The sequence below is a fragment of the Dama dama genome, chromosome 1, assembly GCF_033118175.1.
Source record: "Dama dama isolate Ldn47 chromosome 1, ASM3311817v1, whole genome shotgun sequence".
Taxonomy (NCBI): Eukaryota; Metazoa; Chordata; class Mammalia; order Artiodactyla; family Cervidae; genus Dama; species Dama dama.
The window spans coordinates 58013250-58039107 of NC_083681.1; the positions used below are offsets into that span (position 1 = coordinate 58013250).

At 35.6% G+C, this 25858-nt stretch overlaps 1 protein-coding gene across 6 annotated transcripts in view; it reads left to right on the forward strand.

Annotated features, from left to right (window-relative positions):
- METTL15 (methyltransferase 15, mitochondrial 12S rRNA N4-cytidine) overlaps positions 1–25858 on the forward strand; it is a 366840-nt gene that overhangs the window by 185464 nt on the left and 155518 nt on the right. For 2 of the 6 annotated variants that reach the window (XM_061151088.1, XM_061151078.1), the window contains exon 7: positions 15266–19146. The exons of 2 other annotated variants lie outside the window; for them this stretch is intronic. In XM_061151088.1, the coding sequence (XP_061007071.1) occupies positions 15266–15711 (446 nt within the window). In that variant the 3' untranslated portion in view covers positions 15712–19146. Of the gene's footprint in view, positions 1–5180; positions 7125–15265; positions 19148–25858 lie in introns of those variants that run through there. 2 more of the 6 variants (XM_061151132.1, XM_061151096.1) reach the window with 2 other exon arrangements.

The following is a 25858-nucleotide window of genomic DNA, read 5'->3' on the forward strand; positions in this document are numbered from 1 at the left end:
ATGTAACAAACTAAAACTACATAAATGCAAAGGCTTATTTGGTGGTATTATTAAAGGTGATAAGTTGTAAGCTAAAAACCCAGTATCCTCAGTATGTTTTCACCAAGAATTTGCCTACTTTGGAGTCACTGGTATATTTGAGCCTTTGATAGAAACCCTGGAGTATTTCCACATAAATCTGCATGTATACACAACATCTTACAAAGATTTCAGGGATTTTATGAATGTCTAACTTCAGCATACCATTTTGATACATCTTGATCTTTGGGACTGGAAGAATCTCTCTTATTTACTGGGTTTTTCCCTTTGCCACCTACCATACACCAGGCCCTAGACCTGGACCTGGGGATATAAGGAAAATACAAAAAGTTTTCAGATTTTTTACAACCTAGAAGGGGTTAATAGGTAAATAGTATAGAGTAGTAAATAGTTTGATAAAAATATGTATTAAAAGGACACTGCATAACTTCCTGAAGAAGATTGCACTTTAGAGAGTATTAAGGATGAGTAGACATAAGCTGTCAGAGAAGGCAATGGCAACCCACTCCAGTACTCTCACCTGGAAAATCCCATGGATGGAGGAGCCTGGTAGGCTGCAGTCCATGGGGTGCTAAGAGTCAGACACGACTAAGCGACTTCACTTTCACTTTTCCTTGCATGAATTGGAGAAGGAAATGGCAGCCCACTCCAGTACTCTCACCTGGAGAATCCCAGGGACGGGGGAGCCTGCTGGGCTGCTATCTATAGTGTCGCACAGGGTCGGACACGACTGAAGCGACTTAGCAGCAGCAGCAGCAGACATGAGCTGTGGGCTTCCCAGGTGGCTCAGTATAAACAATCCACTTGCCAATGCAGGAGACACAGGTTTGATCCCTGGGTCAGAAAGATCCCCTGGAGAAGGAAATGGCTAACCCATTCCAGTATGCTTGCCTGAGAAATCCCATGGACAGAGGAGCCTGATGGGCTACAATCCGTGGGGTCGCAAAAAGTCAGACACAACTGAGTGACTAAGGATGCACATGCACAGACATAAACTGTAAGAAGAGGGAAAAGGTCAATCTAGGCTGAAAATGAGAGCAAGGAGCACTACCTTGTCACTGCTAAAATTGTGTATTTACAAGAAATGCATAATAAGAAATGTATGGGAAAATCTTTCAGCCTTCTATCACCATTTCTCAAGAAGCTTTAAAGAAAAAAAAAAATTAAAGGATCTTGGTTTAATTCCCCAAGATATTCGCCACCTGAGCCCTTTATTCCTAATTATACACAAGTTTGTCCACCCTCATTTTGCTTAGCTGAAAAATTTTAAGTACTTGTTTTTCAAACATAAAAACAACTGTAAAGGTCCCCCTTCCTAGCAGGGGAGTCAGGAAAAGCCCAGTATGTACTGCATTGGATGAGTCTAGATTCTTAATCAAAAATGTGTAATCAGTACCTGCCCCAAAGTCTTTTGATAATGGCAGCAGTAGCAACTGTTTCTTTTTTAAACCTACTATCAAGAAAGCTGATGAAAAAGAGACAAATGCACAGTCTAATAACCTAACAATATATTATTTTCAATGGAACAAAAAGGACAAAAGCCAAAGGTATTCATTACCGTTCCCAGGGTAAGAAACCAGGGCAGTTGCTGCCTTTGCCAGATGCACAGTCTTTAGTCTTGACAATGCACATCTCCCCAAGGGAAATGTGGAGAGAAAGCCAAACTCTTGCAACTTGATGCAAAGTGATTTGGGTTCCATTACAACATCTCTCAGTAAAAGGCTATTCAGGCTTCGAGTAAAGATTCCACACTCATTTTCTCCCAGAAAATGAGGTTGTTGTATAAAACACCAGACATGGAATCAGAGCTTCTGGAAATCACTCTAAACCATGTGATTTAATCTTAACTTCCTTAAAGGCCTATCAGGAAAAAGGAGATGAGATGGTTAAGTTATATACCGTCTTAAAATTGTTGCCTTGTTTTGGGCACACTTCAAAACTCAAGAACATTTTAAAGAAATTTTAAAAATTACATATATAATAAAGTAAAGAGGGTTCATGAGTTTGGGTAAGCTCTGGGAGTTGGTGACAGACAGGGAGGCCTGGTGTGCTGCGGTTCATGGGGTCGCAAAGAGTCGGACATGACTGAGCGACTGAACTGAACAGTTTTATTTTTCTTTTTAGATGAATTAATGCTGATCTGGGTTTTTCAGAATGTGTTTCTTAGATGAACTAGCCAGAAATGTTATGCCTTTCTTCTGGGCAAGTTAGGTTCATTCTGTATTACAAAAAAGGGAGTGTTGGAGTGGACGTCTTGTTAAAAAAGACCTGAGTTCTCATGTGATTCTTGTGAACTTGGAAAGATACATATAACTCCTTTGTCTTTCACCTTTAAATGGAAATAAGGATATTTATTTTTTACCTCTCAGAATTATTATAGGAATTTAACAACATGGTTAAGATATTTAGAAAGGATTAACACAAAACCTATTTTCAGTATCTTCCCAAGTGTGTTACCCAGCAAAGGAGTTCTGTGGAATAGATATGCTTAGTCATTCAGTCGTGTCCAACTCTTTGTGACCCCATGGACTGTAGCCTGCCAGGCTCCTCCGTTCATGAGAATTCTCCAGGCAAGAATACTGGAGTGGATTACCATGCCCTTCTCCAGGGGATCTTCCCAACCCAGGGATTGAACCCTGGTCTCCCACATTGCAGGTAGATTCTTTATCGTCTGAGCCACCAGGGAAGCCCATGGAATAGATAATTGTTATTAAAAATTAAAAATTGTTTCAAAAAGTTTGGACATCCTACGTAAGCAAAGTTATATGGTTACCTTCAGAGCTTTACCATGCTAATGGGTATTGTGGATCTCCAAGAAAGGAGTATAACATGCTAGGTTTCTTAGACTTGTGAGACAACAAACACCTTGGTGTTCGATTGGGGGTGCAAATATTATAGTTTATGAGATTACTATTCCCCAGCACAGCAGTTTGAAAAATCAGAGTCAAGATCTTCCTCCCACTCCTTTCCTCTCCCCTTCCTCTACCTCCTCCTTTATCTTTGAGGAACTATGCTTAAGAAAGTAGATAACCTGTACATAAAAACATTCCATGAGAACTATTAATAGGGCAGTAATAAAAAAAAAGAACAGAGGGAAAAAATGATACACTTAGAATGCCATAATATAAGTTAACTTAGAAGTGCACCATTAATTTTTACATAAGGAAAATTTTAACTTCATTCCAAATGCCAAGTGTTTTAGTCTAATGCCTAAATCCAATAAGCATTACTCAGATGCTTCAGGGGTTTTCAACAGCCCTCTATCCCACCTACTCTGCTATTAGTTCAGGATGAAAATAAAATTAGTTTGGAACCTCAAATTAACATATCAAATCCTCTCATCACTCCATTTTACAACTGAGAAGAATAAATTGCGAAATCACTTTAACATTCATAAAGTTACTGCTGCTGCTGCTAAGTCGCTTCAGTCGTGTCTGACTCTGTGCGACCCCATAGACGGCAGCCCACCAGGCTCCCCCTTCCCTGGGATTCTCCAGGCAAGAACACTGGAGTGGGTTGCCATTTCCTTCTCCAATGCTTGAAAGTGAAAAGTGAAAGTGAAGTCGCTCAGTCATACCTGACCAACCCCATGGACTGGAGCCTACCAGGCTCCTCCATCCATGGGATTTTCCAGGCAAGAGTACTGGAGTGGGTTGCCATGCACTAGGTGCTCCTGAGTATTTTCTTTACTTAATTTTTAGGATAATGCTTTGAGAAGTGTTATCATCTCCTCTTCTAATGGAGAAACAAACTCAGAAGTTGTGTTATTGCCCCCATGTCAAACAGTCATAAAAATGTAAAATATCTGATCACTGAATCTAGTTTTTCCTTTCTCAAGTTTAGCCCTTTTTCTATCACATCATGCCATCTTCATATAATATCATTTCTAATGCTTTTCCATAGGGATTATTAAAATGTGTATGTGTAAACACACTAATAACAAATAGACTGGCCATGACTTAGGTAAAGACAACTATTTAACTTTAATGAAGGACTATAAAATATTAATGGAAATATGATATTCCATAGATGGATTGTTTGATATGATAATGTAAATTTTATCCAAATCAGTTTAGAAATTTACTGTAATTCCAACCAAAGTGTTTATCATTATATGCTTTATTATTTCTAAATTTAATTTGGAATAATGAATGAAAATACCCAAAAAATTTTTGAAAAGAAAGATAATGGCGTGGGGAAGAGGGACTTACTCCACCTGATAACCCAATGTCCTGGAAAATTTTAAAAAGTAATAATAATCTGATATTAGCAGAAAAATAGAGAAATATATCAGTGCAAAACAATTAAGAATCCAGAGGCAGATCTATTTGTATCTAAAAATGTAGTAGTTGATCAAATCAGTAATTCAAATTAGTACAGAAATAATATGCTATTTCAGGGCTATTAGCTATATAGTTTTTAAAAAATAAAGTTAGATCTCTTCTTCATATTATACTAAATCTTCAACTTCTTGTGTATCAGATATTTAGATGAAGAAAGAAAACCAGAAAAACACAGTTGTTTATAGCTATAATCTTGGAGTAAGGAAAGCCTTCCTAAACTTGACAGAATTTAAGACATGAAGAAAAGTCTATATAAAAAAATCCACAAACTATAAAGACAGTCACAATCCAGGAACATTCTTTGCAACTAAATAGAGAACCAAAGGGTTAATGTCATTATTTTATATAGTTCTTCCAAATCAGTAAAGGAAAAAGAAACATCACATTAAGAGTTTGTTCATAGACTTCATAGTGAAAATCAAATGGTCATTAGATTTGAGAAGATGCCTGCTTCTGTTAATGGCCAAAGAAATGCAAATTAAAACAGCTATAAGCTATCATTTGTCTACTATTAGACTGGTCAACGTTACAAAAAGTGATAGTTTCTAGTACTAATTGAGGAAGTGGGGAGCCAGACTCTCACAAATACTACTGGTAGAAGTAAATTGACACAATCTATTGATATTTAGACAGTCAATTTAGAAGTATTTATTCAAATTTAGATAGGCATAAACAGTTTTTGACCTAACTAACACTGATTCTACAGGCATACTATCACAAGCTCACATTTAGTTAGTTACAAGTATTTTTCACTCATCTCACACGCTAACAAAGTAATGCTCAAATTCTCCAAGCTAGGCTTCAGCAATATGTGAACTGTGAACTTCCAGATGGTCAAGCTGAATTTAGAAAAGGCAGAAGAACCAGATATCAAATTGCCAACATCCGCTGGATCATCAAAAAAGCAAGAAGCTCCAGAAAAACATCTGTTTCTGCTTTATTGACTATGCCAAAGCCTTTGACTGTGTGGATCACAATAAACTGTGGAAAATTCTGAAAGAAATGGGAATACCAGACCACCTGACCTGCCTCTTGAGAAATCTGTATACAGGTCAGGAAGCAACAGTTAGAACTGGACATGGAACAACAGACTGCTTCCAAATAGGAAAAGGAGTACGTCAAGGCTGTATATTGTCACCCTGCTTATTTAACTTATCTGCAGAGTACATGAGAAATGCTAGGCTGGATGAAGCACAAGCTGGAATCAAGATTGCTGGGAGAAACATCAATAACCTCAGATATGCAGATGACACCACCCTTATGGCAAAAAGTGAAGAGGAACTAAAGAGTCTCTTGATGAAAGTGAAAGAGGAGAGTGAAAAAGTTGGCTTAAAGCTCAACACTCAGAAAACTAAGATCATGGCATCTGGTCCCATCACTTCATGGCAAATAGATGGGGAAACAGTGGAAACAGTGGCTGACTTTATTTTGGGGGGCTCCAAAATCACTGCAGATGGTGATTGCAGCCATGAAATGAAAAGATACTTACTCCTTGGAAGAAAAGTTATGATCAACCTAGACAGCATATTAAAAAGCAGAGACATTACTTTGCCAACAAAGGGCCATCTAGTCAAAGCTATGGTTTTTCCAGTAGTCATGTATGGATGTGAGAGTTGGACTGTAAAGAAAGCTGAGCACCGAAGAATTGATGCTTTTGAACTGTGGTGTTGGAGGAGACTCTTGAGAGTCCCTTGGACTGCAGGAAGATCCAACCAGTCCATCAGATCAGTTCTGTGTGTTCATTGGAGGGACTGATGTTGAAGCTGAAACTCCAATACTTTGGCCACCTCATGTGAAGAGTTGTCTCATTGGAAAAGACCCTGATGCTGAGAGGGATTGGGGACAGGAGGAGGAAGGGATGACAGAGGCTGAGATGGCTGGATGGTATCACCGACTCGATGGACATGAGTTTGAGTAAACTCCGGGAGTTGGTGATGGACAGGGAGGCCTGACATACTGCTGTCCATGGGGGTCACAAAGAGTTGGACACGACTGAGCAACTGAACTGAACTGAACTGAACTGAACAGAAGTCTTTTTCCCAGATCATGATTGCCTTTTTACTTTGTAGTTTTTCTGCTATATAGAATGTTTGAATGTGTAGCTCACATGTTTACTGCAGCATTTTTGTGTGTGTGTGATAGTAAAAATAGAAAACATCCCAAATATTCCTGCTGTGCTGGCAATTTGAGCTCTACTGTGTAGAGATTGCCTCTATCTTAATTACCATTCCCAGTTAGGTACTGTTCTTGACAATACAAGCATTTGTTAAATGAACAGACAAAATGGACCACAATGTGTCTAGGCAACTGAAATTACTTTTAAAATTAAGGCAGGTAAAAAGAAACTTGCACACACTGTATAGATCATTCTCTTTTTATAATTATACACATTTATATACAAAGTGTCATATCTATTAAGAAAATGTTAGAAAGTATACCTGTTGATTGCTTCTTGTATGGAATTTGAGTAGTGACATTAACATTTTACTTCATATACAACATAATATATTTTTTGCTTTTGTTTTTGTTTTCTAACAATGACTGTTTATAATTTCCAAGTGTAAATTCAACCATTCTTTCAATCTATTAACTGTTTTGAGTATATAGGATTTATAGCAATAAGCAAAGTCTCTGTTTTTACTGAGTATATATTCTAATGGAGGAAAACAGATGGTAAACAAATATGTATCCCTGATATTTTGAAAAAAATAATAAAACCATGTAAGGGGACTCCAGTGACAAGGTGCTCTATTCCTTCTTTTCTAATGCTGCAGTGTTTAAGGGACCTGAGTAAACTAGGGAGGTACCCATCCAGGGGTATGTTGGCCGACAGATATTCTTGGTACAGGTCAAAGGACCCAGTCTGGAACACTCCATGGATTAGTTAAGAGTACAGAGTTTGGAAAAATGGGGGTGGTGAGAAGCAGAAGTTGTATATGACATAGGGATATTTGGAGATGGTAAGAACTTCAGTTCCCATTTAATGTGATAAGAAAGACCCTAAACGTGTTGAACCATGGAATGACATTGAATTTTTGTATGCCAGAGATCTGCTGATAACTGTGTGGAAAACATGGTGATGGCTGGCACTAGGGTGAGGGCACTGGAATTGGTGTGAAATGGTGGGGTTATGGATGCATTCCAGGTAAAGATAAAAAGCCACCAGAAGTTGCTGATATGAGAAGAAGAAAAGAGTAAGGATATGAAACTGTCAGGAGTTTAAAATACCACTGCAAACAAACCTGATCTGGAATGTGAGAATGAAGTACCTCTAATGAGGCAGAACACTTCAACCGTTTTCTTGAATAGCTAGGGTCAATCTCTCATGGTATGAATTTTCCCTACTTTACTGTGAGAGATGTAAGTGCCAAATAGTGTCTAGAAGTTATACTGAAATTAGAACTTGTTATCCCTTAGTGGATTTAATGTTCACTTACTCTTAAATATACATTTTTTAAAAAGTATCCAGTTCAGTAGAGTTCAGTCACACAGTTGTGTCCAACTCTTTGCCACCCCATGGATGGCAACACGCCAGGCCTCCCTGTCCATGGCAAACTCCCGGAGTTTACGCCAACTCATGTCCATTGAGTTGGTGATGCCATCCAACCATCTCATCCTCTGTCATCCCCTTCTCCTCCTGCCTTCAATCCTTCCCAGCTTCAGGATCTTTTCAAATGAGTCAGCTCTTCGCATCAGGCCGAAGTATTGGAGTTTCAGCTTCCGTATCAGTCCTTCCAATGAATATTCAGTACTGATTTCCTTTTGGATGGACTGGTTGGATCTCCTTGCAGCCTAAGGGAACCTCAAGAGTCTTTTCTCCAACACCACAGTTCAAAAGCATCAATTCTTCAGCGCTCAGCTTTCTTTATAGTCCAACTCTCACATTCATATATGAGTACTGGAAAAACCATAGCTTTGACTAGATGGCCCTTTGTTGGCAAAGTAATGTCTCTGCTTTTTAATATGCTGTCTAGGTTGGTCATAACTTTTCTTCCAAGGAGTAAGCATCTTTTCATTTCATGGCTGCAATCACCATCTGCAGTGATTTTGGAGCCCAAGAAAATAAAGTCAGCCACTGTTTCCACTGTTTCCCGATCTATTTGCCATGAAGTGATGGGACCAGATGCCATGATCTTAGTTTTCTGAGTGTTGAGCTTTAAGCCAACTTTTTCACTCTCCTCTTTAATCAAGAGGCTCTTTAGTTCTTTGCTTTCTGCCTTAAGGGTGGTATCATTTGCATATCTGAGGTTACTGAAATTTCTCCCAGCAATCTTGATTCCAGCTTGTGCTTCTTCCAGCCCAGCATTTCTCATCATATGCTCTGCGTATATGTTATATAAGCAGGGTGACAATATGCAGCCTTGACGTACTCCTTTTCCTATTTGGAACCAGTCTGTTGTTCCATGTCCAGTTCTAACTGTTGCTTCCTGACCTGCATACAGGTTTCTCAAGAGGCAGGTCAGGTGGTCCGGTATTCTCATCTCTTTCAGAATTTTCCAGAGTTTATTGTGATCCACACAGTCAAAGGCTTTGGCATAGTCAATAAAGCAGAAACAGATGTTTTTCTGGAGCTTCTTGGTTTTTTGATGATCCAAATTTGATCTCTGGTTCCTGTGCCTTTTCTAAATCCAGGTTGAACATTTGGAACTTGGTATTGAATGTATATTAGCTTTTAATTTCCTTTTGTAGTCTGTTTTTTTGACATAATTTTGCTATTTTAAAGTATTAGGAGGAAAACAGTTATGCTCTTTTGAAAAACTGAGAGAACTTGTGGTTTAGGATTTCAAAGATGTTAAGTGAAATAAAGTTAACTTAAAATCTCAATAATATTATGCATTAATCTTTAGGGGAAGTCTTGAACTTAAACTATGGAAGAGTTGAATGAAAATTTTTAAGTAGATTTGCAAATCTTACCAAGATATTCTCATGTCTTATATTAATCTGTAAAAGAAAATATGCAAAAATAAAGTTCACTTTGCACAGTTGCTTATTTCAGATAATAAAGGTTTTCATGTTTGCAGGGCCTCAGTTTCAAATTATTTGCAAGTGATCCACTACATTTGCAAATAATATTAAGGACATTCCCAGTCTGTATCAGATATCATTAAATACATGCATGAGGTGTATTGAGACAATGAAATTTTTAGCAAATGTAAGAGTTGACTTGTTCCATTAAAATCATAATTTAGTACCCACAATCACATTTGGCTAAAAAGTAGGATATAGAATAGGATTTGTTTCATGACATTATTAAAATTCTATTCATAATGTTTTCCCTAGGAATATTATGTTCTTTATTTAGTCACTTATTGATGTGACTGGATATCATACTCTTTGCATATTCATCCAGTGATGTGAATAAAACTGTTTGTAGTTATGGTGCTGGATTTTTATTCATTTGCCCATATTTTTTGTTCATTATCCATTCATTATCTTTTTAACAAACATTTACCGAGTGTTTACTACAGTAGTTTTTAATCTTGGCTGCAAATCAAAATCCTCTTTGAATCTTTTTTAAAGTACTGATTCCTGTGTAATAAACCCCTGAAACTGATTCAATTGATGTGGACTTCAGCCAGGCATCTTTATTTTTTCAAAAGCTCTACAGGTGACTCTGATGTACAGTCAGGATTAACAATCATAAGTGTCTCTATTAAGCAGGAGGAATATAGGAGTTAACATGAAATAATTCCTGTTCACAAGGAGATTGGAGTCGAGTAAGACAGACAAGTAAACTAGTAATTATAGTAGTGTGGTAAGTGCTACACGAAGGGTAAGCACACCTCTTCCAATTTAGAACTAACATACATTGGCTTGGTGTTAAGTGAATCCATTGATGGAGTATAAAATAGAAAAAGAGATTTTCCCTCAGTACCAAACCAAATGACCCAGATTGTGCTTGAGTCCATATTTTCTGTCTTACCTGCTCTATGCCTTAATCAAATGAATTAGCCATACAAGACTCTGTGATTAAACTCAGGAAATGGAAAAACAGAAACCAGTTTCTATTTCTGATAACAGGATATGGGAGATGAGAAAGCAGTGAAGAAGGATTGCAAAACAGCCAGCTCCTCAGAATTAGGGAGCAGGTATCACTAATATTTTTCTTCCTATGGCCTAAATTACAGTCCAGCTCATAGGTAGACCTTGGTTCTAATATAGTTTTTAAATCTTTTTCTGATTATTTGTAGGCAACTGTTCCTACCTAGTCTTTGCATACTTAAGAGGACTCTGTAGCAGAGTTGCTCTCTGACTAGTGAGTCTCACAAGGAAGTCACTTTTTGCTACCTCAGAAGCACAGGACATTTACTGATTGTCTTTCAACTTTCTAATTCAGACAAAGAACCTTGTTTAATTCTTGGTAGTAGGATTGTCTTTTCTTATATTTTTGTCTGTTTGTAACATTAACAGTTGATGTTTTGTTTTTACTGTTTTAATTTCTGTTACCATATGGTATTTTATACACTTTTGTTTCATTTTTATTTCATTTTACACAATCTGCATCATCAGCCTCTCTTCCCATAATTACAGACACAAAAGCTCCAGTATAAAGGAAGAGAGGATATATGTCTTTGGTCCCCAGAGCAGCACTAAAAAGCTTCACAAAATCACACATTGTCCATTGCAGTCCCTTGTCATCTCCCTAAAAATGCAACTTGGGGAGGCTGACAGGACCACTCCTAGAAATCCTTCTCAGGAAACCCAGTGGACATAGTCCAGGTTAGAATTCCCTATGCAGAAGTAAATGCCAGAAGGAAATCTTCATGAAATCCAGTTATCCTATTATCTTCAGGATCATCCATTCCTAAATATAAATGAAAGCTCTTATTTTCTTTCTCCTTGATCTGATATTGACAAGGCCTAATTAGACCTTATAAAGACAAGCTTATCTGGTTACATGGGTGTTAATTTATGAGCTCCGGATCCATATGTAGGGTGAATGCACTTAATGTGAACATGAATTATATAAACTTGAGGTTGCATAATATAAAATATTAATAAAGTCAGTTTATCTGAATACTTTGAAATAAAAACAGATTTCTTCAATTAAAATAATTAGGAATCTCGTAGTTCTATATCTAGCTGGCTACATGAATTGTAAACTATAATTATGATACAGGAAGATGCCATTTTAGCTGATAAACAAAAATGCCTACCATATTTTTTCATATCAAATGAACCAATGCTGTTGTTTATATAGAACTTCTATGGAGCTTTGGGGCTTCCCTCATCGCTCAGTTGGTAAGGAATCCGCCTGCAATGCAGGAGACCCCGGTTTGATTCCTGAGTCAGGAAGATTCCCTGGAGAAAGGATAGTCTACCCATTCCAATATTCTGGCCTGGAGAATTCAAAGATTCAGATACGACTGAGCGACTTTCACTTTCACATTCATGGAGATTTCAGACATTATTTCATTATTTTAGCATTTCCTATTTTTATTAGCTTTCAAAAATATATCTAATGATAATATCAACAAAGTATTAATTAAGCTTTCTCCTTTTCTATAACTTCATATACTTAGTTAACACATATCTAGGCATGGTTAATTCAGTGGGCTGTGTTAAAAAACCACATCCTCAAATATATATCTTTAAAATGTGATAAAATACAGGGAAAGCTAAGCAGTTACCATGTTGAGCCATAGTTTAATTTCTACAAAATATTAGAGATGTCAAGAAAAAAAAAAAAACTAAAAGAAAAAAAAAAACTTAATTAGCTCTAGTAATTTTCTGGAAGAGTCTTTAGGGTTTTCTATGTAGAGGATCATGTCATCTGCAAACAGCGAGAGTTTCACTTCTTCTTTTCCTATCTGGATTCCTTTTACTTCTTTTTCTGCTCTGATTGCTGTGGCCAAAACTTCCAACACTATGTTGAATAGTAGTGGTGAGAGTGGGCATCCTTGTCTTGTTCCTGATTTCAGGGGAAATGCTTTCAATTTTTCACCATTGAGGGTTATACTTGCTGTGGGTTTATCATATATAGCTTTTATTATGTTGAGGTATGTTCCTTCTATTCTTGCTTTCTGGAGAGTTTTAATCATGAATGGGTGTTGAATTTTGTCAAAGGCTTTCTCTGCATCTATTGAGATAATCATATGGTTTTTATCTTTCAATTTGTTAATGTGGTGTAATACATTGATTTGCGGACAAGGAATCGGGTGGAGAGGGAGGTGGGAGGGGGGATCGGGATGGGGAATACGTGTAAATCTATTGCTGATTCATGTCAATGTATGACAAAACCCACTGAAAAAATAAATAAAATAAACATGTTTTAAAAAAAAAAAAAAACTTAAGCCTTAAAGCAGAAATATCCTACAGTATTTATTGATCCATGTGTTCCATGAATGGTTGCCTCCTATTTTACATTAAAATCCATATACATTAAAACATATTTTGTATTACATTTCCCCTTTGAAAAAATTAGTGTTGAATTAGGCAAGGTTTGAATCACTTAAGGTCTTCAGGAATGCAGCCTTCCTGAAGCATTCTCTAAGTTCAAGTTCTAAATCATGCATGTTTGTTCAGATCGTTAGAATGTTTTGAAACACATTGCCCAGTGACTAAAACTCTTTCCCTGGAAAATGGAGAAATTGAATATCGAAGGGAAAGAAGCTGAACTCCCTCCTCAACTTTGACTTTTGTTTCTGAGAGACTTGGTTGTTGGAAGATAAATTCCCTAGTGTCAAATGTTTTCTAGCCTTTCAATGAAGTAGATTTTGTGGAGGGAAAAGTGAACATATAACACTGATTTGGTTAACGTCAGATGGCCAGGTTCTCAGCTATGAGATACATATAAAATATTATTTGTCCCCTCTCTAATCCAGTTTCCTAAAATGATTAATCAGATGTGTCTTAATGCACTTTATTACCAGAGTTACAGATTACTAAAATGAGTACTATTATTAAGTTGTGAGATTCCCTTATATGTGAATAAGAGTTTTGTCAGATGTATATTTTATGGTTTTAGTATTTGCTGTTAGGTTCATGATCCATTTTGAATTAAGTTTTGTGTATGGTGAGGTGTAAGGTTTGAAGTTCATTTTATTTTGTATATATAATCACTTTCATTGAAAATCTGTTCTTTCTCCACTGAATTAACTTGACGTTTGGTCAAAATACAATTGCATATATAAATGTGGGTCATTTTTCTGAGAGGTGTAAAATTTTGAAACTATGTTATTTGGTGCATATGCTTTTGTAATTGTATCTTCCTGCTATCTTGATTATTTTTTCTATAGGAAATGTTTATTTTGGGGTCTAGCAATTCTCCCTGGTGGCTCAGATGGTAAAGAATCTGCCTGCAATGCGGGAGACTTGGGTTTGATCCCCGGGTTGGGAAGATCCCCTAGAGGAGGGCATGGCAACCCACTCCAGTATTCTTGTGTGGAGAATCCCCTTGGACAGAGGAGCCTGGTGGGCTGCAGTCCATGGGGTCACCAGGGGTCAGACTAGTGACACAGCCTAGCGTCCTTCATGCCCAGACACAACCGAGCAGCTAAGCACAGCACAGCAGTTCTCCACGTTAGAAGCTTATTTGTCTAATGGTTCTGTGGTCTCTCGGGGCTTTCTTATGCTTACTCTCTACGTGATATACTTTTCCAGTTATTTGCTTATTTTTACTTGTATTTTTAAATTTAATGTACTTTTCTATAATGTATAATTATGTAATTAATTAGGTATGATGTATAAATAGGTCTTGACAATGACACTGTATAATTAGGTCTTGCTAGTTCTCAGTCACATAGTCTCTACATTTTTATTGATGTTTAGTACATTTATATTTAATGTGATTATTTTTATATTTGGATATATTGTCTTCCATTTTTCCTATTTGTTTTCTCTCTGCCTCATTTTTATTTTTCTGTTTTTCTCCCTTCTTTTATGTTAAAATATGTTGTGGATTATTTTTATTCTCTATTAATTTATTGGCTTTATTTCTCTGCATTGTTTTTATTGAGTGTTTTAGAGACCACAGTATGCAACTTTAAATTCCCGTAAAATACAAGAACCTTGTAATAGTGTAGTTTCATTTATGCACTCTCATCCTTTGTGCTACTGTCATGTACAGTATATCTTTATATTATAAACCCTAGAATATTGTTATAATTTTACTTAGAGTCCTGACTTTTAAGGAAATTAAGAATGACGGAAAGATAGTCCTGTCTTGTGAGAAATTAAACATATTTCTTATTTTCATATATCACTCATATTTTTATTGTCTTCTCTCTATCCAGGTTATCACCTGATGTTATTTTATTTCAGACTGAAGTATTTGCTTTTGCATTTCTTGAATTTAAAGCTATTAACAATGAACTCTCTCATTTTTAAAATTCATTTGAAATGTCTTTGAACCTTTAATTTTGAAAAATGGTTTTAAAATAGTTTTCTTGGAAGACAGCTTTTTTTTTTCCCTCAACAATTTGAGTTTTATTCCAGTATTTTTTTTTTCTTTGTTGTATTCAAAGTTTTTCTTACTATCTTCAGCTTGTAGTAGTTTTTTTATGATGTGTCTAGGTGCAGTTTTCTGTGTTTATTCTATTTGAGATCACTGAACTTTTTTAGCTGAGAGTTAACATTTTTCATCAAAGTTAGCAAGTTTTTCATTATTATTTCTTCAAATATTTGTTCAACCTTTTGTCTTTCTCTGTTCTTATTTGACTCCAGTTAGCCTTAAGAGTTCTGAAAGATGTTATTGACACAATAGTTTTAAACTTTGATGGAATGCTTGGAAATAAAATGGAGAAATATGGATGAAATGACACAATTTTCTAAGGAAATGGTTCCTTAAATATATGTAAAACACAACCCAGTAAATTTACAGTGGAAAATATTAATGTGACCCATTTGTCCTCTTTTCCTGTTTTTACAAAATCTGTCTGTAGGTGCATTTCCTCCCTCTGCTCTTTATGCGCGAAAAGATTTGCTACAGCGATCTACCCATATTGCTACAAAGACTTTTCAAGCTTTTCGCATATTTGTGAACAATGAGCTCAATGAACTTTACACAGGACTGGAGACAGCTCAGAAGTTTCTGAGACCTGGTGGTCACCTTGTTGCCCTCTCCTTCCATTCACTGGAGGATCGCATCATCAAACGATTCCTGCTTGGGATAAGCATGACAGAAAGGTTTAACCTAAGTGCTAGACAGAAAGTGATACAAAAATCACAGCTGGATTCAGATCAGGAAAACAAGAAGCACGTCTCTGTAGGAAAGGCCCCTTTAACATGGAAATTGATGCACAAGAAGGTACTTACTCCAGAAGATCAAGATGTACAGGATAACCCCAGAGGACGCTCCGCCAAGCTTAGAGCAGCTATCAAATTATGAGAAAGTTTTCATCATCTAATCCTTCAAGATTTTCCTCACAGTTTCTCATGTGATATTCCTGGACAACCTAATGTAAGAAAGTTCGGGATATCTAAAGCTATATAACTATATATGTGTGGATCTAGAGGGTATCTAGCTTTTTTTTTTTCCTCAAAAAGAAAATGTAAGAAATATTAGCATGACGTAGAAAGCTCAATTCAAGGAGCAGCAGTACCTCAAAACTGGAAAAGTATGTTTATCTTAGCAATATATTTGACTTTTGAAATGGTTAAATTCTGGTTAAATCCTTTCTTTAACCAGGAAATTTTTTAAAAGAAGAAGAGGAGAATATTGTATGTAAAATCAAGTTGTCAAAAGAGAGATTTTAATTGTATCTGCATGCCCAGATTCTGAATTTAGATATTCAGATTTGCAACAGACTGTCTGTGATTCAAATAGTTAATAATGATCATGGAATTTATTTTAATTTTTCTCTTGGGAACAGCTTTCTCAAATACAGGTATTACCATTTTGAAAGTGCATTACACTGATAAATTTAAATACTGAATTATAGTGTTTATTGTCTTAAGGAGATTTTTCCATATGATATGTGCCATGTTTTCATATATTGCAAACTAAAAATATAGAATTGCTCTAATAGCCTTCACAGAGGATATTTCATAAAACTTATATTTGAATTCAGTTGTATTTATTATAGTAATAGCCCAGAATGCTTTTGATAAATAGTGAAATCTCTTATCATTTGAATCCTGCATTTTAAACTGAGCTATTCAAAATAGTCAAAGTCTATTGAAATGGAAAAGTTTATCATCTATTCCAGATACTAAAATCTGTGTGCTGTTAATTTTCTTATTTACAAATAATAACTAATTGTAAAATGTTTTCTCAGGCAGCCACATGGTAGAGGATTCTTTAATAAATAGTTGAAATTAATTCATAATTCACATAACTTTTTATGCGTAAGTATGCATTTCTGATTTATTCAGTTATGATGCAAGTACTGAAATACAGAAACAAAGGTGAGTAAAATATCCATAGCCCAAAGTACCAGTCCTGTGGAGTTTATAGTCTAGCAAAGAAGAGTGATGGTAATTAACTAATCACAAAAATTAATATAAAATCGACGAAGTGGTAAGGGCTGTATAGAAGTAGTATGCTGTGCTGTGCTGTGTTTAGTCAGTACCATAAATACATCCAATAGGGATTTCATCTACTAAAGGAAACCAGGTCTGACAACATGGTACTTGATTTATGACTCACAGAATGAATAAGAGTCAAAGGATACATGAGCATGTTGATTAAAGGTACATGTCAATGATTGTTTTCTTAAGTAGTTCCCCTTGAAGTCATATTTATACTGTTAATTTGCTCAGTAAACTATTTATTCAAATACAGGAAAAGTTCATCTTATCAATTATGATTACAGAGCCTAAGCTGGCGAACCTAGTGAATAAATTATCAACAGAATTAGATGGGCGAAAGATAAGAATTAAAAACTTAGATTTATCTCAGACTTACTTTCTCTACCTTCGTAATAGTTAACTTTGGTTCCCAAGTTTGTTTACCACTTTTAATTTACAAACTGTTAAAACCTGAGGATGTCCCAGGTGGCGCAGTGGTAAAGAATCACCTGCCAACTCAGGAAACACAAGAGACATGAATTTGATCCCTGGGGTCAGGAAGACTCCCCTGGAGTAGGAAATGGCAATCCACTCCAGTATTCTTGCCTGGAAAATTCCATAGACAGAGGACCCTGGTGGGCTACAGTCAAGGAGATTGTGAAGAGTTGGACGTGACTAAGAGACTGAGTATACACGCACATTCAAATCTGAAGAATTCTGCAGTGAAATCAGAATAAGAAAATATTCTAGGGAGCAATGTGCTCAAATTAGAAATGAATGTACCTAGTTTAATCCTCTGAATCCTTCCTAAAGAATTTTGTAAGTTCCTCTTTGTATGTAAGTCATATTTGTGAATGAGAATGATTCCCAAAGGTAGGTGCCCATCTGAGTATGTGATTAGAATACAAAAGATTGCATGTAATATTCAGGAATGATTCACCTATGTCATCAATCATGTTTGGATGTTATATAACATGGGAATTTTTTCATTAATGTTAACTGGAAGCTGCCTGCATTGACTGGGTTGGATGACATCCTTCCAGAATCCATGTCTTTTCCAAAACATCATAATGTGTGACCTTATTTGGAAATTTAGCTATTACAGATGTTAGCAGTTAAGACGTAATACTGGAACAGAGAAGGCCCTTAACCCCATATATCTGTGTCCTTATAAGAAGAGAAGAAAGACAGAGACACAAGGGAGAATGCCACATGAAGACAAAAGCAGAGACTGAAGTGATGTATCTACAAGCCAGGGGACACCAAGAATTGCTGGCAACCATAAGAAGCTAGGTGAGAAGCATGGAGTAGATTCTCCCTCAGGAACTTTAGTAGGTATTAATAACTGCTGAAACCTTGGTTTCAGACTTCCAACCTCCAGAACAGTTAGAGAATAGATTTCTGCTATCCTCTGCTGTCCAATCTGTGGTAGTTTATTATGGCAGCCTTAAGAGACTAGTACTCTGACCCACCCAAAAAAAAAAAATCTTGAATATGCGTGAAAAAAACCCTGCTTCAATAAACACAAAATCAGCTTCAAAATATTATAGTGTAAAAACACATTATCTATTTTTTATAATTAGGCTGTTTGTGACAATCATTCTTACCTTCCTCTTAGTCTTAGTTGTAGGATGAATAATCAAATACATGGATGAGTTTCAAATAATTAACACTGGAGAATGGTTTTGGGGAATTTATACAGTACATATAGAAAATAAAAACAGATTATTAAAATGAATATACATTGCTTTTCCAATAAAATATAAATTATATAAAACAAGCAATTGTTTTGCATTTCTAAATCTTTCTATTGACTGGTTCTGCCAGTCATTTTATATAACATAGATCCCATTGTGTAGGACATCAATTCTTAACAGTTTTAATAATTGTTCATTAAGAAATGAAATTTAATAACTACATACAATTTTTAGTTGATACTCCTATTTTGTATGTTCATTTTGTTTTGACAATTATATGTTGGTTATTATGTAATCTTTGAAATTTCTACGTTAATTTCAGGGGAAGACACTAATAATATCTATTTTTTTCTATTTCATGTAATATGTGATATATGGTTTGTGCTTAAATTCATTTATATTGAGCTGTTTATTATATTACAAACAATAGTTAATAAGAAAATACACTATGCCTCACTAGGTTTTTGAGGTTAACTAAAACCTCTTAAAATTAGCTTGTAAATATTTGAAAATCGTATTTTCTTTAGTCTTTGCAGAGTGTTACATATGTTCAGAGGTTTATAAAATTCTAATTTTTGTTTTTAAATAAGAAGCATAAATAATAATTTATGAATTTATACTGTAGATTTTTTAAATAAAATTTAAACTTCATTTGAAATCTTATTCAAAAAGTATGAGTCAGTACTTAATGGAAAATTCAAAAGGTACAAAAGATAGAAAATTTATATTAGCACTTTGATTTGGTTATAAAAGATGAATTCATATATATTTATTCAATAAATATATATTAAAGCCTGACCTTTTAGGAAGAAATCAAAAACATCTCTCTCACTTCTTTCTTTTTATACTCCTTCCCTTTCCCTTTCTCTGTTCAGATGTGAATTTCTTATGCCAGCAGCTACTGCTGCTAAGTCGCTTCAGTCGTGTCTGACTCTGTGCGACCCCATAGACGGGCAGCCCACCAGGCTCCTCTGTCCTTGGGATTCTCCAGCAAGGACACTGGATTGGGTTGCCATTTCCTTCTCCAATACATGAAAGTGAAAAGTGAAAATGAAGCTGCTCAGTCGTGGGGACTCTTCGAGACCCCATGAACTGTAGCCCACCAGGCTCCTCTGTCCATGGGATTCTCCAGGCAAGAGTACTGGAGTGGGTCGCCAGCAGAGATGACATTAATTTATATTTCACATTTACTCTGGGAAAAGAAGTATTATGCAATATTAGTATGTACTCTCACAAACTAAGCTCTACATGTTAGATTATTAGTAATGGGTAAGACAACTAAAAATTGCTTCTAGTTAAACTTCTCTAATTTTTATTTTAATATACCTGTTTTTCTATTGTGTTTTTGTGATTGCTGCAGTATTCTAATAGATTTTGTGTGTGTGTTAGCAACAGTCTATAATAGAAAGAGATAAGCATTAAAATGTAAAGGGAATTTTGTGAGGTGCTTGATAAATATGAATTTAATGGCAGAAATCCTGATCAGAGATATATTTTTCTCAGAACCACAATGCCATATGTTCAATGTTGAATGAAGCATGGTTTGTAAAAATCAGCATCATATTCTAAAGAAACTAGATTGTATAACAAGCATAACTATTTTTATATTATTTTCTCAAATTTCATCTGTTTATTGCTACTATTCCCAACTAATGTTTGGTAACACACAGCATGATTAGCAGGAATACTAAGAGATAGTTTAAATATAAATTTTTTAAAGTCGTGTTACAGCCTAAATTTTCAGAAACATTAAATGTTCAATAGAATTAATTAATGCAGATGCAATGGTGATAGTTCATTATACTATCATTTAGATGGACCTTAAAATTCTTCACAAAAATTTTGACCACCTTACTCTCTTTCTCAGATAATTTACAAAGTAAAGAAAAAAGTGTAACTCTGATATGCAGACTATAAGTTTGCCTTTTTGGTAATGTCACAACTCCTTAGGCAATTCTTTATCTTAAACACAAGGCATTTAAGTACAAATTTTCTACTGTTAGCATATGCCCTATTAAATATATTACTGCCCAGATGCTAGAATACAAAGCAGAAATCAAACAAGAGGACATGCTCCATTTCTGATTCTTGAGTTATAGGTTCTCTTCATTAAGCTCCATCTTTATGCCTGGCCAGTAATACTTGTCTGCCTTACACAAGGTAAGGATTTGTGTTGTTAAACAGTCAAATGGTATGGTTCTTCATTCTTTCACAAGGATAAGCATTATCATCCAACTCTTAGAAATGCTAAATTGAGGAGAAGTCTATATAGCCTTGTAAATAAAACCGTTGGCTTTGGAGTCAGAAAAAAATGAGTTTAAATTCCAGGTCTGCATATATTAGCTGGATATGCAAACTGGGCATGCTCTTTAATATCCTTAATCCTCATTTCTTTCACTTTAAAGAGTGGACAGTATTGGGACTTCCTCATTAGGTTGCTATGAATCAAATAGAAAATAATAAATATTTATGAGTTAAAAGTCATAATTACCAAAATATAACACATTTCCTGGCACCATGGCTAAGGAAATAAATACTTTATTCCTAGTGGTTTTAAATGAAGCCTGTGCATCACAAGCAGCAGTTGATTGGGTTTATAGTCAGTTTTATTATGGGGAAATTTTATTCCTATTTATTATTTATTTAACACCCCCAGTATTTGCTATAGTTTGACAAGGCATAATAAAACACACAGTCTTTGCCCTTGTGGAGTTTCCATTTGTAAGAAAACAAACTGGGAAAAATAGAACCAGTTATTTGACATTCATTTAGGTTGGAAAATGTTATTTGTCCTCCTACACGTCCATATCAGTAAGTGCCTGAAACTAAGTGGTCCTTGTAGTGAGATTCTCCAAAATACATTTTGAGGGGGAAAAGGAAATGAGTATTTTATGAGATAAGAGATGGAAGATTTCTATAGGAGTGTTTTAAAAGTTTCCTATTTCTGCACTCTAAAGTCAATGCAGAGAAACTACAGGACCAATAAAGTGTGTAAGTTGCAGGTTTTAAAGGGGAAAATAACATGAAAGGTAAATGGACAGTTCACACTTATGATGAGCTGATGATCTCTTTTACAGCGCCATGGAGAGGTATGTTACTGAAACAGGATCCATACAATTCCCACACCCTTACCTTCATCTCAGAGTTTATAATTCTCTCCCTTTATCTCCATTTTGTACTCCTGTATCTCAATACAAAGCTTATCTTTGTTCCTTTTCTGTCTTCTCTAGGACCTATTTCAGTCAATTTTGCTTTCCCTCATCAGTCTTCCATCCATTCTGCACTAGAATCTTTCCTTCAATCTATAAAAGTATTCAAAAATGAACCATGCTGAAAGCAAATCATAATGACCAAAATCTCTCCTTGACTATTTTCCTTACGCAAATACCACCATCATCCTGTTTTCTTTCATATCTTGACCTCTTATTTGTAAATATTTCTTTATCTGGCTATGCCAGGTCTTAGTTGTGGCGTGCAGGGATCTTTAGTTGTGGCATGCAAGCTCTTAGTCGCAGCATGTAGGATCCAGTTCCCTGACCAGGAATCCAACCTGGGCCACCTGCCTGGGAAGCATGGAGTCCTAGCCACTAGACCACCAAGGAAGTCCTGATATCATGACTTCTTAAAGTCTCCACTACATCTAACTTTGCATCTGTATTTCCTTTATCCAATTCTAGTATACTTTCTGTAGGAACTATTGTCTTAAAAATTAATGGTGACCTCTTAATTACCCTACCCAATATCCTAATCATCCTCTTCATTTACTTAACCTCTTCAGCATTTGATAACGTTAATCCATCCTTCCATAAAAATCTGTGCTCCATTGCAGTCTCCAAAGTCACTTGTGTAGCTTTGTCTCTCTAACTCTGATTTTTTCACAGAATCCTCTTTCTGTGTTCCAGGAGTCAGACCATGTCTTCTGTGAGTTTTTCACAAGGTATAGGTAGTCCTCTAGATGTGCGTTTAGTGAAGGCAGTACTGTGAAAATACCCCACGATCATCCATAGAGTAAATGAGAGATGAGTATCTTGCCAAGATAACAGACAGTGGAAAGAACAGAAATAGAGGGATTCCTGGTTGTTCAAATTGACATCAAATTAAGTAAGGTATGTACTAATAACCAGGACTTGAGCTTTGGAAATGGCAAACAATAATTTGGATCAACCGTCCTACTCAGAACAACTAGAAAAAATCTAGAAAAGCTTTTTTTTTTAATAAGTAACTTCTAAAGCACCAGAGACTTAATACTGCAGTGAAGAATATCCAGAAGAAGGAAACTCAAAGTGGTTAGTCTAGCATTTGTAGCTGCCACTTGCCAGTTCCACAAGTGGCAGCTAAGAAACTAAATATTCAATACAAAAATATTGAATCACTGTGTTGTACAATGAAACTAATAATTTTGTAAATCAACTATACTTCAAATAATAAAAATGAAAGAAAATGTACAACTGACAGACTATGCAACTCATGGAACTTTCAAGTGATAGTAAACATCTTACATTTCTGCACAGCATTTTTATGGTAAGAAAAAAAGAATATGTCCTCTTCCTAGATTTACATATATTGTTTATGATTTTGCTTTTCTCTTTTTAATGGCACCATACTTACTTCTGAATCTATAAATTACAGTTTTCACACAGAAACCTCTTTGATGATGAAGAAAACCATGTTTAAAAGCCAGCCAGATGGTTCTCCCTTTTCCTATTATGTACATTCGTGATATTCATGGGGTAGGGAGGGGTTAGGGTGAAGGGGAAAAAATAACTATCATGAGTGTTGAACCTATCTAGTTATTCTAGAATCTATCATTGTTCCTTTGAAGAAATTCAACATTTGTCTTACAACCAGAGAATAAACATCAGCTGCTAGAGAAAGCTATTGAATTTCAAAATCCCTTTGAAATGTCACGTTAACCTGTTTAACTTTCAGTCAGTTCTTTAAAGCACCAAACATTTCCTGATGACTCCCAGATCCAAGACTGCTTATATTTCTCTAACTTAAAAGCTTGTTTCCTTCACTTGCAAACGAACTGTGGTGAATGAATCAGCATGTTTCGGCCTGGGAGAAGGGTATCACAGCTGCAATCTGTGTGCAGTTGTTCACAGGTTAGTTCAACTTGTGAACAGGGTCAAATGGAAAATCTGATCATTTGACTAAAACTACAAAGCTCCAGCCTTCTTTACTTTTTAATGGCTGTCCATTAAATTTTAATATTTTAAGTTGTATTTGTTTCATTGATTATCTTTTATTCTGAGATGTGTAGAAATCAGACAACCATTAGTTTAATATTTGACTCAACAAAATCAGCGTCCTCAGTCGTGTCTGACTTTGCAACACCATGGACCGTGGCCCATCAGGCTCCTCTGTCCATGGGATTTTCCAGGGAGGAATACTGAAGAAGCATCTCAATTGAAGCCACATTTCCCAAATCTGACCCTGTGTTCGTTAAAGGCTGTGTTGACAATTTCTACCTATTAAACTCATCTGGCTCCTTTGTTCCTGATGCTTCAAGCTCCCTACTTTGTTTTAGAAGATCCCAATCTTGCCATCAACCAACCAACCCAGGCAGTGTACCAGCAAGGCTAATCTGGGTAGGAATTTTGTGCTAGACAAAGAATAGAAGGGATGGAATGATTTCTGATGGTCTGTGTAGATCAAATATTCCAGACTAGTGCTATCCAATAGAAATATAATACAAGTCGCCATTTGAGCCACATTGTAATTTTAAATTTAGAGAAGTCATATTGAGAAAAGTATGAGGAAATCAGTGAAATTAGTAATCTAGTTTAATCCAATATATTTTAATCCAATTAATATTTTTGGATTAATAAATTGGATTAATATTTTAATCCAATATATTTTAACATGTAAGCAATATAAAAATGAGATAGTTTACATTCCTCTTATTTTGTATTAAGTCCTTGAAATCTGGTTTATGTTTTATACTTAAAGCATATCTCAATCTGCATTTCAAGAATTGTAGGTTCTTGAAAGCTCTAAATGTGTAGTGGTTACCAGATTGGACAGCATAGTTTTAAACTCAGAATAAATGCCAGGTTCTTCTGTATATCTGGCTCTGTCATAGAGGTGACCAACTTTTCACCTTTTAAAAAACCTTCTCCTCCATAATAAATATCTAGTAATAAATGAATAAACAGTTGCTTCTATTGCACTGTCATACATGGAGGAGGATATAAGCCATATCCCCTGAAGTCATGCAGTGTACTGATCCTGACCATGAAGAAGCTACATCATTTCATTCTTCTCTAAAGGGCTAGTGGATTTGATACAGTTACAAAAGAGCCTTAAAGTAAACAAAACAGATCTTTGTACCAACATCCAAAATCAAACAAAATGATTCTAGCATCCTCTCTAAAAATTGCTTCTGCCTAACTATAGGGTTGCCATTCAGATCAGCATTAAAAGTTGAATGTAAATTGGTGTAAATTGGTAAATCTGAGTAAATTGGTGCGTTCCTGACTAGAAACAAGTAACCACAGCATATATGAAGCCAGGAATGGTGCTTCCAATGAAAGATTTTTAAAGTTAATGGTTATTCTTTTAAAGGAAGGTGGGGCTTTTTCCCTCCCCGTACCTTTCACCACACACACACACACAAATATTGCTGTCTTACTCAAGTGTTACAGAGTATTGACCTGAATAGTCTTGAAGACTAAATGCCAAGAAAAAGAAATGTAAAAAGGCAAAATGGTTGTCTGAGGAGGCCTTATAAATAGTTGAGAAAGAAGAGAAGCTAAAGGCAAAGGAGAAAAGGAAAGATATACCTATTTGAATGCAGAGTTCCAAAGAATAGCAAGGAGAGAGAAGAAAGCCTTCCTCAGTGATCAATGCAAAGAAATAGAGGAAAACAATAGAATGGGAAAGACTGGAGATGTCTTCAACAAAATGAGAGATACCAAGGGAACATTTCATGCAAAAATGGGCTCAACAAAGGACAGAAACAGTATGGACCTAACAGAAGCAGAAGATATTAAGAACAGGTGGCAAGAATACACAGAAGAACTGTACCAAAAAAAAAAAAAAAAAAGCCAAAAGTATAGTTCATAAGCAGCAGGAATTTTACAGAGACATCTTTAGCATGATTTCTGTTAAACTACTTATATGCATTTCATTTTTAGAATAACAATTTTCTTGCCACTGAATGAAAAAAATTCCCCCAAATTCTTCCAGGTACCAATTTGTTTTTACCCAATGAAGTGCTCTTTGGTGTTTTTAAATGACATCATTTGGAACAGATATATCATCCTTTGAGGAAAGGGCACATTGTTAAGTTTGTTAAAAGCTATAATGGGCATCTTGAATCTTTTC